General features: G+C 37.9%; 1 protein-coding gene across 9 annotated transcripts in view; it reads left to right on the top strand.

The window, feature by feature from the left end:
* pbx3b (pre-B-cell leukemia homeobox 3b) overlaps window positions 1-10,474 on the top strand; it is a 114,819-nt gene extending 104,345 nt beyond the window's left edge. For 4 of the 9 annotated variants that reach the window (XM_043247769.1, XM_043247767.1, XM_043247768.1 and 1 more), the window contains 5 exons: window positions 2,398-2,563; window positions 3,138-3,215; window positions 3,643-3,755; window positions 4,702-4,791; window positions 8,768-10,474. In XM_043247769.1, the coding sequence (XP_043103704.1) occupies window positions 2,398-2,563; window positions 3,138-3,215; window positions 3,643-3,755; window positions 4,702-4,791; window positions 8,768-8,860 (540 nt within the window). In that variant the 3' untranslated portion in view covers window positions 8,861-10,474. The remainder of the gene's footprint in view (window positions 1-2,397; window positions 2,564-3,137; window positions 3,216-3,642; window positions 3,756-4,701; window positions 4,792-8,767) is intronic. The other 5 variants (XM_043247772.1, XM_043247771.1, XM_043247770.1 and 2 more) reach the window with 2 other exon arrangements.
* The last annotated feature ends 5,633 nt before the right edge of the window (window positions 10,475-16,107 follow it).

The following is a 16,107-nucleotide window of genomic DNA, read 5'->3' as shown; positions in this document are numbered from 1 at the left end:
TCGCCTTTATCAGGCACCACTTCACTGCACAGAATCAACCTCATTATCTGGGCACAATCTCTGTGCATGTGTGCTTCTCTGTCTTCTAAATGAGGCACACAAGGTCACATGATGTTATTTTTTTTTGGAGAGAGAGTTTTCATAACCACTATGATTTTAAGCATTGAGTCTAGAGGGGATGTTGTGCGCCCTGTAAATGAGTGGGCACAAAATGCGGTGCCCATCACCCAATTAAGTGCGGTTCTTCCGCTTCGATCTTCCTGCAGTTCAAACGAGCGACACTTATCAATATTTCAGCTCATTATACATGTAGTAGAGCTCTGCCTCAGGTTAATGTGTTAACTATTAATGCAGACCACTTTATTATTGATAATATCAGCAGCCCTGGCCACTGCAACCGCTCATGACAGGGAATGTGTGTGTGTGTCTGTGTGTCTCTGTGTGTGTGTGTGTGTGTGTGTGTGTGTGTGTGTGTGTGTGTGTGTGTGTGTGTGTGTGTGTGATGAAGCCAGAAGTCTGAGTCTCCATTTAAGCTCCACTCTCAGCAAGAGAAGCAGTATAAATCGGGAGGTATTGAGACCTGGGTAAGATCATCCATCCCATTTCAGTGACACTAGTGGCGTATTGACCCAAGCTTGGGGAGGGAGTAGTGGTGAATTATTTACTACACCCACACAGGCTTTCCTCTCCATTGGTTTAAAGCAAACAAACCAGGTATTGGGTTCCAGACATAGAAGTCTACTGCATTTCTGGTCTGTTCTCGCATACATATGATATCCGAATATGTGATGTAGATTTGTTTTAAAATATTTGTTTTTAAAAAAATACTTGACAAGTTGTGGTGTGACCAATGTGCAGGAAGTCATTTGTTGTCAAAATCATAAAACCTATAATCGTAAAAACTATATCACAGAAAGGGGCCCTTTTTCATATTTAAAAAGATTGCATTTGGTAATGTTTTTACTTCATTTTTTTAACGATTTCCTGTTTTAATCCTTTTTTTATTTGTCATTGACTTGTACAGCTAGAGAAAAATCATTTAAATGACTTCTATGTTGTAAACATGTTTTTGTTTTGTTAAAATATAAAACATTAGGGTTAGGAACAGCTAAGTTTAAGGTATTTAATCTTTAGAAGGAGGTTAGCTTAGAGACTGCGTGTGCCTCTTTTTCCATGGCCTTAAACTGCTTCATAAGCAGGTTAAGTAAAAAGGATGACGGCTAGTGCTTTCATTGCTTCCAATTAAACCTTGCTTGTTAGTTTAACCTCTAGGTAAACCCATCAAACAATTGATGTTAAGGCAAAAGCCTGCCAACGGTGGTGGCTTCAGCCGAATGGTCATTAATTTTAATTGCCTAGATATTAAAGATTTAGAAGCGCAGAGGCATGGTGGGGGTAGAAATGATCTGATGTCATGTAAATTCAGCCGCTGTAGCGTAGTGTGGCTCGGGCTGCTGGAGATATTAAAATGGAAGCAGAGAGGTGGAAATTAAATAAAGCATCATTAAGGGGCTGAGGCTCTCTGGTCCTCCAGTCCAGCCAGAGCCGGAATACGGCAGGAGAGATCGCCACGGCGACAGGCCACCGTAATTTATAGGGCTATTAAGAAACAACCCTTAATCTCTTTATTATTCCACAATTATGCAGTGCTAGCATTTGCACATCTACCACCCCCCATGTGACCCAGATCTTATTGTTTCCTGGCTGCTGTTTTTAGTAAAATTAGCATTATTGTAATTATTAATGTATTGCATTGAGGCAGTGCGGCTAGGTGTACTATCTGAGTTGTGGTTATTATTATGTCTATTATTTGTCTTAAGGCAGGAGCACAAAAGTGGTTTTATGCAAAAGAAAAGAACATTAGTGTTATTAAGATGCATAAAATCCTTGCCTTTGAAATGAGGGGAACCGAATGGATCCAAGTTACCTTAAAGAAAGGAAGAAACAAAAAGTTATATCTGTTATTGAGAATGTATTCATTTATTGAATGGGGCCAGGGACCTGAACACTTTTTAGCAAGATCTCTGTTAGCCTTGCTAGAAAATATACCACCTTCACGTCTGGCACCAGGTACCTGATCCCATAAGCACAACACTGATCCAAATTTTGCCACAAGACGAGCAGCCCCTTGTGTGTTGGTTTTGTCTAGAGACAAACAGAGAGCATGTCACGCCTCCATCCGCAATAACGCACAAGCCCTGTCTGATAATCGCTTAATTAGTCTGCATGCCCAGCGGATATTACTGTGGGAGGCTGGGGACTGTGGACTTGATGGACCCAAACATGACATCTTGAAACAATCACTCTGCTCAGTGCACAGTGCCTCGTCTGCATTGACGTCTGACACCCCCTCCTCTTTTTTCCCCCTATTTCCTTTTCTTTCCATCTCTCCCCCAGGTATCCAACTGGTTCGGCAACAAGAGGATCCGCTACAAAAAAAACATTGGCAAGTTCCAAGAGGAAGCCAACCTGTATGCCGCTAAGACAGCCGTGACTGCCGCGCACGCAGCAGCTGCCGCCGTCCAGAATAGTCAGACCAACTCACCCACCACACCCAACTCCGGTAAGCTTGCATTCATCCCGGACGGGCCCCCAAAAATCAACCAGCCATCCCCAATTCCAGCTTGGTCCCTTCTGAACCTCTGCTCCCTCTGGCATGCCGGTTGGCTGCTGTGACAGTGAGAGGTCCCAGCCGGGGGGATGAGCCTCACTCTCCTGCCTCTGAGACTATACATGCTGAACGAGACGAGCAAAGTCAAGCAGAAACTGTGTGAGCGGGTTGCACATGCTGAATATGTTTGTAGTTTTGAGGGGGTGGGAGGGTGTCGGTGCCGGTGGGGGTAAAAGAGATAATCCTCACCCACTGTCCTCCCTTTCTATCCATAAATATGTGACAATGTTACCCCCGCTGTGAATTGATGGGAATCTCTTGCTCGGAGCATGTTACACTCTTGAAGAAATGTGTAGTATGAAATAATAATGAATATTTGATTAGCAGAATGATACAGTGTCTACCTTAAATTGATGCTCTTCAGACATAATAAGCAGAAGATTTGACTGTGATAAAGACATGGCTTAGACCCTGAGGAGTTGTGGGTAAGCAATTTTTTAAGGGGTCCCCTTTTTCTTGCACCCAGGATTCCAGATGAAAGATGAAGAATTTCAGCTGGACTCTGCAGAGAACAAAAACACTCTATTAACCAACATGTTCACTGGTACTGGCCTTTTCCATAAGCTTCTTATTGTCCTTTTTGTCATTGGCATATAATTCCCTCTATGAACTAGTCCACTAGAGTAGGAATAGGTGTGAACCCCTGTGGAAAACTTAGACTTCCAACTCCATACACCATCTTTGTCCTTTTTTGTGACCACCCCTTCCTTTGTTTTGGCATTTTTGGTGACCCCCACGTGCCCTTCTAGAGATGTAATGCAACCTAACCGTCATCCCCATCCCTCCCTTTCATTTCTTCCTTGTTTCTTTTGCTCTCCTTTTGTTGCTTGCTTTCCGAGCATCACTTCCTAGCGTGGCGTGTGGTGCGCGTATGTCCTCGCACACATTGCGTGTATGTGTGAGTCTGTGATAGCCTCTCTTTCTCTCTCTCATCCTCTCGTTATTCAGCTCCTTACATCTTTCCTTTCTAGGTTCGTCAGGTTCTTTTAACCTCCCAAACTCGGGGGACATGTTCATGAGCATGCAGAATCTGAATGGGGATTCTTACCAAGGGGCACAAGTCGGAGCCAATGTGCAGTCACAGGTAGGCGCTACGCACAGGAACTGGGGCTGTGAACCAGAGCAGACCTGTCAGCTAGCCTACCATCCACATTAAAAACTCAACTCCCTCCCCCTCAACATATAGACAGTGATACAGATTTGATCATCCCCTCAACAATTAGCTTCATTATAGTCATGGAAGATTAATGATGACGATAGTCTGGACATGGATGGATCCTTCACATTTTCAGTCTGGACCCCCAACTAAATTACCATATCACAGCCCATAAGAGGCCCGTCTGACTAGACACTCATTATTTACAACATTATGCTGGTATATTGATCCTGGAGCAGACCCCATTTTGTAGTTGATGTTGTGAATGCATTTGGCTCTGACTTGAGCTCTTGGGTTGGTATTGGTTGTATGGTACTGTTCTTTCCTCCAAACCTCTATATCCTTTTCTGTCCCCTTTTCATGATTATCCCAACTTTCCTTGTTCACGTAAGCTCATTTCATCTTCATGTTAAAAGACACCATTTGAAGGAGAGAGACAAAGAGTTAATGTGTACTGAACATTTCTCAGATCTGCTCATGCTATAATAATGTATATACCATATTCTCCTCCAACTGTTGTCACGTGTGAATATTACCATGTTTTGTAGTAAATTCCAAATCAAAACTATTCCATTCCCTCTTTCTGTGATTTTGTGTTTCGAGCCTGGAAATAGAGTAACTGTTGCCAGAAAGCAATAGAGAGAGGAAACGCATATGTTGTCCTAAATGTTGCATTAAACCACATATGTATCCTTCATTTAGCTGCGTATTCCATTTTAGTATGATTCATTTAGTAAATCGCAAAGCCATCAAATTTTTGTTTAAACACCATTGCCTTTGTCTGTTGTCACCATACATCACTGTGTTGATGTTTGCATGTGTTTCTGTGAAGCAGAATGTTGACAAGCTTGACTTCCTGTTGTGTCCTCTGCAGGTGGATACCCTGCGCCATGTTATCAGTCAGACGGCAGGATACAATGATGCCCTGGGGGGGAATCCCATGTATAGTCCACATGGCTTGAATGTAAGTACAGTCTCAGTCAGCCATGACTGAAGTGCCATCAAACTAAGCAATAATAAACATATCAGATGATCCATAACGAAAACCATTTCAAATGAAAATTGTTATACATTGCCATTCATAAGTTTGAGGTCACTTTTTCATGTTTTGAAAGAAGTCTCACATGCTCACCAAGGCTATGCTTATTTGATTATTTCTGAAATATTATTACAAGCTTAACTGCTTTCTAATTTAATATATTTAAATATAATTATTTCTTGTCGTGGCAAAGCTAGATTTTAAGCAGCCGTTACTACAGTTTTCAGTGTCATGTGACCTTTTTTTAAGGAATCAGTCTAGTGTGCTGATTTGATTCTTAGGAAACCATTCTTATCGATGTTGAAAACAGTTGTGCTGATTAATAACTTTTTGGAAACCACAGTTTTTAGAATGAATATTCTTACGCTTTTGTTCAATGCAATGCATCCTTGTTGAATAAAAGTATTCATTTGCTTTTAAGGATTTAACAAAATTATGTGCCATGGGCACATAAACACCAACATTTTAGGTTAACACGCACTAAGAAGTGAGGATGTGAAAATGTGCAAATACATATAGTTATTACAACATAAATCAGAAGGACCTGAGTCAGACACCAAGGAACCACCATAAATCCAAACTCCACGACAAACAGAGTGATGATTCAGAGGATGACAGGAGTATCTATCCTATAATATGCATAAAGCGGAAAATATGACCATTTTTTAAAGCGGGAATAAATGCTTTGCTCAGTAAAAGCTCAAGCGGCTCAAGTGTTTAGGAGTGGTGTGAGGAAAATGAGATTCAGAAATATATTAAGTCAGTTTGTTGCCTGTGTAAACAGTTCCTATTACAGTAACCTATAACGTGGTAAGATGAAAAGGCTTTTACTAGCACGTCTTGCCTCTGTTTGCCTGTTTTGCAATGCTTCAAAGAATTTGCAATATCCTTATCAACATGATGAAATATGAAAGTATGATTGCCTGCAGCCATCTGCAGGCATGAATTTTATCTTCCTTGATGAGGTTTGATATGATGTTTTTTTTTCCAACCATACACTGCGTAATATGAAACCATCAGAGTAAAGACTCATTTATTTGATGAGAGAGAGAAAGAGAGAGAGAGAGTAATACAGACATATATCTTCCTTGAGCTAAACACAGGTTTAGATGCTATATCTGTTACCTGGCCTGTCAAGAAATTGTTTATAAAAACATAAACTTGTGTTAGCCTTAAACATAAAAAAACTGCTGAGTGACAAGGCTCAGTGGCTGGTGAGCTGATAAAATAGGGGCATGTAAATTTATAGTTTATGAATGACAACTGAGGATTTTCTGGATTTGTAATACTATCAAATGAGCTAGTAAAATGTGCTTTAAGGATTATTACATATTCCTGATACAAAACAGCTTATTTATCGGTCCAAATGGTCCTTTACATTATCTAAAAAGACAAATGAGCTTTCCAAAAGCAAAACAAATCACTTTATATTGAGAAACAGATGCAATCAGATGGAGGAATAATTTGCAGTGAGGTAATTAATAGAGCAGAGCTGTCATATGTGTACTTTCTGATGACTGTTAGAGCTCCATTTGCATGAATTAACTCTAGCAAAGCACACAACGATAAATGTCATAAGTCAAAACGTATGCCCGATTTTTCACAGCAGTGGGACCCAAACGTGGCAGTGTATCTGTGGCTAATGCTGAGACGTGCTGTGTGTGTGTGCGTGCGTGTGTGTGTAGAGGCCTCTGTGGCCTGTAGCTGTGCAGATGAAGTGTCAGCCTCTCGCAGGCTCAAACGCCACACTTTCACACTCTCTCACTCTGGTCCACTGCTCAAGTCAGAACTCACTCTATCATTACAACAAGTGTGTGTGTGTGTGTGTTTGTGTGCGTGTGTGTCAGGCTGAATGCGAGTGATCCATGTCATCAGGGTACAGCAGACTTCCTCATAACGCTCGCGTTTCAGCATCAGTCCAGACATTGTGGCTGGAGGAGACTAGCACAATCTATTTATTGACCTGTTCCAGGAACTCGAAATCAGCAAAATCCTAATTCCGCCACTGAACAGTCCCCATACACACACACACGCACACAGGCACAAACATCTCCCCATGCTTTTTATATAGAAACACAGACAGATTGTTTTGATAACCAAACACCTCATTAGCAAATCAGCATACGGCAGTAGTTCACAACTAGTGTTGCTTTAGGATCCAGATTTCACTTGAAGCGACAATTCCTTCAAATGTTCATTGTAAAAATTATTTTTTTTATTGAATTTTTTTATGAAATGTAAATTAAACCATTATTATTTGTATTAACTATTAGTAGTAGTATTAAAACAGTTATTCACCATGTATTATTAATTATTTATTTAGTAGTAGTATGAATATTATGATTTGCCATGTTCATAATTTTATTTATTTAATCATTCATTTATTCAGTTGTTTGTTTTAGTTTGTTTTGGGATTTATTTCAGTTTTTTGTTGTTATTGTTATTGTTATTATTATTATTATTATTATGTTAAGCAATGATTCACCATATATATATATATATATATATATATATATATATATATATATATATATATATACACACACACACACACATTTGATTCACCATATTCATCCTTGTTTAGTTATATTTAATGTAGTCTGATATTTTCCTTTTACCTTATATAATTTTGCTTGTGGATTTCAAGGAGGAGTGTATTTCCTCAGGCGGGCTTCTGCCTAATTTTACAACTTCTGGAAAATAATTAAACATTTAATACTGCAGTTTGATTGGACTAAATATTTTTAAATAGTCACCACATTTTTTTTTCTGCGGTCCTATCACAACCTACTAATTGGGACATATGGCATCCTCTAACGGTTTGTGTGTTGATATGGAGAGGGAAGGTTGATTTAGGAGGGGGATTTAAGTGTTTTGGAGGGAAGAAATCCAGCTAAAGCTAGTCTCCAGTGAGAGCCGGGCGATTGAGTCGGGAGCGCTCAGGCGAGCAGGGTGGAGGAAAGGCCTGCACCGTCACTTCCACTCAGCATCCTTCCAGCTTCCCCCCTCCCGTCCCGGCCTCCCTCCCCTTGACTGACATCAAAATATGGAGCGACAAGCTGTCGGCCCACCGCTGAAATCTGATTAGACATTGATTTCAGCAATCGTTCCCATTGGCCACAGCGTTTATGTGAATTTGTTTTCTGAGAGCTAGAGAAGCAGGGACAGAGAGAGGGAGAAGCCAAAGTGGGTTTAGCGTGGCAAGATGGCCGTCGGCACGTCAGACAGTAGATCAGAGGAGACAGGCTCTCTTATTAATTTCTTAATGCATTAGTATGCATATGTATGCATGCTTCACTCACATGTACACACCAGGATTAGGACACACACTTCACTGCAAGCAGACAAATGAAACACCCACACTTCCTGTGAATTTGTGAATACTTGGAAAGATTATCTGTATTTTATATTTCACATAAAATGCTATGAAATTCTATACTATATATGACTATAAAATATTTATGATATAGTATATAATGTAGTATGTGCGTGTGTGTGTGTGTGTAAGTGTGTATATTTATATATGTATATGTTTGTGTGCCAGTTATTAATAATGTTTTTAATAAAGTTTTTGGTACTTAATATTTTTTGTTGTTGTTGAAGGGGGGTTATTGCATCCTTGCTAAATAAAAGTATTGATTTCTTCATTTATTCTAAGTTGTGCTTTTTAGTGATGGCGTATCGCAATTCGATTAAAACAAAAAAAAGCAGCAAAAGTTTTTTCAACATTCCTAAAACTATGGAACATACACATAAAATAAGCATAAGAGACTTCTTACAAAAACCAAATAAATAAAATTATTTTGCCCACCAATGTCTGTATATATTAAAGTGTATTTACCTATATGTATTTATATTATACATGCATATTTAGTATTTTTTTCTCTCTTTTTGTTTTCAGGGTAACGGGGGATGGCATGATGCTACTACTCCATCCTCTGTGATCTCCCCTACAGAAGGCCCTGGTAGTGTGCACTCTGATACCTCGAACTGATCTCCTCATTGACATGTCCCCTTCCCAATCTGTGGACAACCAATCACAGAATTACAAAACCACAGACTGACCAATCAGAGACACAGAATAGACTCTCACAGATAATCCAGAAACATCCTCATGGACTCATCCACAGTACTTTTCCACAGTGTTTCGGAAGCTGGACATTTCTTAGCCGTAACATCAGTCCACTGCAATTTTTACTAACAAGCTCTCCTCCAATCATATTAAACCAGTATGTTTTGTTTCCTTTATCATTTGAAGTGTACAAGCTCAAAATGTATGTGAATTATTATTTTTTTTCCCTCTCTTTTGACTTTATTACCGGTCATAACCCCTCCCCATTGTTCTAACCAACTGTCGGCAAAGCTTTAGTGCAGGAATACAACTGATACTTAACAAAAGTATATTCATATGATGCTAACCGTTGCATTTAACAGGGCTAAATGCTACAGAAGGCAGCTTGGGGACTTCATCGTTTTTATCAATATCACACCTAGCAATGACTTAAACGAGACCACCTATGGAAGGCAATCCACTCCATTTTGGGGGGTGATTTTTTGAAATACCTGGCAATTAATGTCTTTTTTTAAAAACACAAATCGCAATCGATATTCAGTCCTCTACGATTAAAGAAAGGAAGTGTAGAAGATGTGAAAAGGAAATATCTTGTTGGACGCAATTTTCAATTCAAAAACGTTCTTGTATATGACATAGCTTGAGAGTATTTATACATCTCACAAATAAATGCTCTGCTTTATTACCTCATTGAAACTCATAGAAAACCAATAGATTTAAAACATTTCTTTAGCTTATAGTGCTCTCACTGACTACCTCTCAACAAAATCACCACCACCACCGTTTTCGTCTTTTACTTTCTGTCATTCTTTTTTTGTCCTTTTAAAATACATTTTGTTTTACTTTCGTTAGGTTCCATCTTGTAAGAAATTTGCTCTCTCTGTCTCTCTCTCTCTCTCTCTCTCTCGCTCTCGCTCTCGCTCTCGCTCTTTATGTAATCTAATGTATATTTTAACCTTCTAAGAAAACGGAGTTGCTTTGCTGCAACTTTTAAAAAAGAAAAAAAAGAAAAAAATAACCATAATATTAATAATACGAATAACACGGAGAGTATGGAGAGTACAGTGGCTGGCGGAGGGGAAATTTTGTGCTGGAACAGGGAGGGGGAATTACGATCATAAAATTAACACCAAACAGTAAAACTGTTGTAAATACTGAAGAACATTTTGAATGTTGCTCATCTTGTTACTAATTCATGCAAAAAAGAAATAAAAAAATTAATAAACAAAAACCCATGAGTAAAAAAATAAAAAAGAAAGAAAACCTGTAATGCATAGAGGTTTCAGTATTCAGAATTGTACATTTCAAAACCCTGTGTGACAGGGTTCCAACTTTCTTTCTCTTTTTTTGTATCGTATGTGATTCTGAAACTGATAAAAAAAAAAGTCATACAAAATTTATTTGTGGCAGTGGTTCTAATGTATTAAAGATGTTTCGTGTTTCTTTCTAACCAGACTACACCCTGGACTGAAAAGTCTTCCTTGTGGTAGTTATGTGTAATTTCAAACATGAATAAACTGTTTTCCTTTCATGACAGACTGTTTTGATATCGCCTTCTTTGTTTTAGGTGCACTTGAGGTGATTGCAACGATAAGAAATTACACGACATTTATTTACTTTAAGCGTCTTGGTGACCCGAGTTGCATTGTGTTATTGTTGGAAGCATATACATGTGTATCCGTGCACATATCAAAACCAGAGTCTTGTTCATTTGCATGAATACCTCTTCGTGCCGATTTCAACAAAGTGAGAGATTTATTCTCCTCCAGCGCGCATGGATCAAATCAAGCACACACGCCGAACTAAACACAACACCCCATTTTGCTAAAGCGTAAGTGCTTGTGTCACATTACTTAGACAATCATACGCCAATATCTTAAATGCATTAGTACACGTCTATGCAAACCACACATGCGCACGACAGCTTCTAAGAAGAATTGACAGTCCCCTCATAGAAAGCATGGTTCCCCCCGCAGGCTTGTTCTCTGTCAAAGAGAAAGAGAGGGATTTTAGCATAGCGAGGGCTGCTGGGGCCAAATGAATTATTTGGTTTGATAGGGATCCATGGAACAGCTTGTGAGAAGCTATTCCATGTGGCATGGTGACATGTGACAAGATTGCATTAATAGCACTAATTGTTGCCTGAGCCCTTTGACAAATGCAACTAAATTAATAGCTTCCTTTAATTGGCCTGTTTGCGAAATCGCACTCCGGCCCAAATCCGGATTTTTTTTTTTTTTTTTTTTTTTACAAATAAACAGAAGGCGATCTTTAGACAATGAGTCTAATGAGAGTCTGGCAGTGTAGAGAACGGATAAAGGCAGGCTCTTTTCAAAACGCGAGGACAAATGCTCAAAAATGGAACATATGCAGCTTAATTACAATAAATGTATGATAGTATTGAGACCTAGAAGTCAGTATTCATTCTATAGTTAATGGGCCACCAAATTGAGTTCTGCTCTAACAATTAATAGAAAACGTTCATTGATACGTATTTCAAATTTCTGTAGATGGTTAAAGCACCTATCTTTCCCTTGATTGTGCAAGGCTTCCAGTGTCATCTACTTCTAGTTATTAAACTGTAATTTTGACACGTTTTTACTTTATTAATGTAATCGTGCTTGCACCGTTATTCTTCTAGATATTTACTTTTAGCGGCTAATGATTTGGAAGTTGGGACGCTTGAGAATACAGATTATTACTAAATTTTAAGGCTGTCAGTTGATTAAAACAATGAATCATTTTCTCATGAATTATATTAACATGAATTATTTTGAACCTGCTGAAATATTCCTATAAATGTATTTCTTTCCAAGTGTGCATTGTGAGCAATAAATATATTTCCCTATACTAACTTAGCAGGTAAGTCTAGTGCTCGTCTTCTCAAGTGTTTTTAAGTTACCAATCATATTTTATACCAGTTTTCATTTAAAATGTAAATAATGAACAGGATTTAATTTTGTGTTGGTGTTCCTAACTCAGATAGTTGAATGAATGCGATACCTGCCTTGAAGAAATTTTAAAATGTTACATTTAATTAATCTTAAACAGTAGAAGACAGAATAGTGATTAAAACATTTAATACAAATATATTAATCTTCAACACCCTGTGGTGGGAAAAAATAGTATGTTTATCAGCCACTGCTTTCTCAGATCAGCTAGGGTTTGTTTGGAAAAATGTTCTTTGGAAAAACTTGTAAAAGTCCGTACACAAGAATAATCATAGTATCTCTTCCTCTGACCCTGAAAATATCAGCTTTTCAAAATCTTCTTGCAGACAATTTAAGTGCCGTTTAAACAACTACACTGCCCTTCAAAAGTTTGGAAACTTGGAAAAGTGGGGTTTTGAACAATATTGGCATGAATCATTTTTAATTTGCACTGACAAAGGACAACACAAACTATGAAAACATATTTTATTACATAAACAGTTTATATATATAAAAAACATACTTAAAATTTCGATTCCTCAAAATTTCCACCATTAGCAGCTATAACAGCTATGCATCTGGATCACAGTCCAGTTCATCCCATAGTAGCTCAGTCGGGTTGAGGCAATTGGCCATTCCATGACAGACATGATGACAGCTATATATATAACATTTTGTACTTGGAGAAATCACGCTCACTGCATGCTAAAGTGACAACAATGTTCATCCCTGTAAATTCACTTCTGAGAGTGGGTTCTTCTTCTGGATTGGTTTAGAAGTGCAGTAAATGGTCCAAAATTGCCATAATAACTTAACTTCTAACCCTAGATCAGTGATAAAACATTCACGCTGGATAACAGAGCAAACTTTCTTCAGACAAATCCAAGTATTAGCTGACAAAATATGAAACCATTTCCTAGCTCAGAGCTAGGTCATGCAGTGCAGTTAAAGTGTCACTTTTAACCTAAAGTAGTGCTTTCTTTGACCAGCTAGTATATGCACCACGAGTTTTACAGCACTTTCTGTTCTGACTAATGACCTGATTGACTTTGCAAGCAGAGAAAGAACTAATGGTTCAAAAGGAAGAATGTATTAGATGTTTAATGCCTGGAAGACATGAGGATAATCATTATGCCAAGAGAAATTACACACTCTTTTTGATCATTTTACCACCTAAATTACCGTAAACTGTTTTCTGATCTACTATATACTCATTTCAATAGATTGCCAAACCATTTGCAAAATATCAGCCCAAATTCGTAACATTACCATCATTCTTTTTTGTTGTCTTTTTCTTTTCTTTCTTTTTTTTTTTTTTTTTTTTTAACTTGGATGGCCGAGAGAGAGGTACAGCGATAAACAGTTTGACCTTCAAATCTTGTTGCAGGTAAACCTATTTAGCATTGCCTCAGTCAACTGCTCCCGGTGGTCAGTACCCCTAGTAATTAGAGGGGCAGCGCAAATCATATACAGACCTTGAATAATGAAAGCCAATTTAAACAATTCCCCCTCTGATCCTACTAGAATGATTTAGCTGCCAATGTGAGACTTCAATAGCCTCATTTGTTGCGATGGTGTTTTTGTATATTAATGTAATGTGGGCACTGAGAGGGGTTTGACTGCTAAGAGAGGGGGTGTTTGTCTTTTTGTGCTAATTTAAATGGGAAAAAAAATGTTTTTATTCTGACTGAGAGCTGATTATTAAAATCTGTTTCTGCCAGGTATAAAAAAAGATCAATAATTAAATTTAAATAATTGCAACTTTTTTTCTTGTAATCGCTACTTTGTATCCAATTTTTATTTTATCATTTCATATGAAATATATTTTATATGAAATGTAAATATACAAAATACACACGGCCACTTTATTAGGTACACCTGTCCAACTGCTCGTTAACGCAAATTTCTAAACAGCCAAACACATGGCAGCACAACTCAATGCATTTAGGCATGTAGACATGGTCAATATGATCTGCTGGAGTTCAAACCGAGCATCAGAATGGGGAAAAAAGGTGATTTAAGTGACTTTGTACATTGGCATGGTTGTTGGTGCCAGACGGGCTGGTCTGAGTATTTCAGAAACTGCTGATGTACTGGGATTTTTACTCGCAGCCATTTCTAGGGTTTACCACTCATTACAACCAAGGTATGCAGAAGAGCATGGGTTACAGCAGCATAAGACCACACTGGGTGCCACTGCTGTCAGCTAAGAACAGGAATCTGAGGCAACAATTCGTACAGGCTCATCAAAATTAGACAATAGAAGATTAAAAAATGTTGTTGTGATTTCTGCTGCGACATTCGGATGGTAGGGGCAGAATTTGGCGTCAACAACATGAATTCACAGCATGGATCCATCCTGCCTTGTATCAACGGTTCAGGTTGGTGGTGGTGGTGTAATGGTGTGGGGGACATTTTCTTGGCACACAGTCTACCTGAGTGCTGTTGCTGAGCATGTCCATCCTTTTATGGCCACAGTGTACCCATCTTCAGATGGCTACTTCCAGCAGGATAACGCACCATGTCATAAAGCGTGAATCATCTCAGACTGGTTTCTTAAACATGACAATGAGTTCACTGTACTCAAATGGCCTCCACAGTCACCAGATCTCAGTCCAATAGAGCACCTTTGGGATGTGGTGGAACGGGAGATTCGCATCATGGATGTGCAGCTGACAAATCTGCAGCAACTGCGTGATGCTATCATGTCAATATGGACCAAAATCTCTGAGGAATGTTTCCAGTACCTTGTTGAATCGATGCCACAAAGGACTAAGGCAGTTCTGAAGGCAACGGGGGGGTCCAACCCGGTACTAGTAAGGTGTATAAAATTATTATTTTTACATAAATTTATATCTAATTTAAAGATTTTTATATATAGCTTATTATTTATATACAATATACAATATACGATGTTCATGCAAAATATACTCCACAATTTGAAATTAGTTTCTCATAATTCTATTTTACAATGAGACAAAAGTCTCACAATGCAATTTATATCTTATAATTTAACTTTGTCTCACACTGTTTTTTTCTCAAAATTTTTATTTAAAAGAAATATACAAGCATATTTTTTCTCACTTTTATTTGTTAATTTATTTTTCAAAAACTGGATTTCATAAGTTAATGCAGAGGAAAGCACTTTAAAATTTCCTTAGTTTTTCCAAAATTACTATAAACCATAGCTTCATAGTGCTTTATTGCTATTATTAATACATATATACATGCCAAAGTTTCATAAAAGTAAAAAATAAAATATATGTAAGTCTGTGCACGTTTTGTGCAAGACTTTTTACTCGCCTTAACGCAAATTTTGCTGCAGTTACAAAGGGAAATGTCTGCCGAGTGGCACTAAAACACACGTTCAATACGTGAACCCTGGCACATTAGTATAGGTATGTATTTCGGCAGTTCAGAATTGAAACATCCGTGGACTGTTGCTAAAGGTTAATGCTGTATCGTGTTGAAAATATGCCCTACACCAAAACCAATCGTAAATATTCATGATAGTGTTAACAAATGCAAAACTGATATAAAAACACATTTGTTGATTCTTCATTTTACACAGATTTCAACTATTTTGTTGAACAGTAGGTGCATGGTATTCAAGCTGGAGTTCAGTGTCTCTCAAGTACATCTATGAGCTACCAAACAAACCCACCGTCTATAAAAATATATCAATATATGAAGTTGGATATGTGTGATACTAATGTTCAAAAGGTTTTTAATGTCCATCAGTTTTCAAATGTCCCGGCATGTTAATATTATTTTGAAGTTACAACATGATATTCTTCATGTAATTGTTCAAAAATGACACTTTATTAATCAAAAAAAAAAAGGTGTCAGAGTTATACTGCCTCTAGCGTTAATTTCTTTTTGCAGTGATATGTACTTGTTGGTACGTATTTCGTGTCTCTCTAAAAAGTGCACCAAGGTACGTTTATGCCATGAGACCAGATACTTTTTTTATATAAATGTTTATCCAAATTTTTATTTGATGCAACAAAACACTTAGTAGCTCCAAAATGTGCAATACAGAGCATTTTACAGAGTAGGCCTAATACTCTTTGCGAAGCGAAGTAACTGTTGTATTGCTGAAGTTTGATCCTGGGAAACATCACAGTACCACTTGTGGGTAATGTTTAACTTCATCTGTGTTGGAATTTTAAGAACACTGATGAAGGTTGTCACATCTGAAATATGCTGTCAAAAAGATGCCATTTAAAAAAACTGTCA

This window comes from Puntigrus tetrazona, chromosome 8 (genome assembly GCF_018831695.1).
Source record: "Puntigrus tetrazona isolate hp1 chromosome 8, ASM1883169v1, whole genome shotgun sequence".
Taxonomy (NCBI): Eukaryota; Metazoa; Chordata; class Actinopteri; order Cypriniformes; family Cyprinidae; genus Puntigrus; species Puntigrus tetrazona.
Note: the sequence above shows the minus strand (reverse complement) of the source record. Positions and strands in the feature narration are given on the sequence as shown.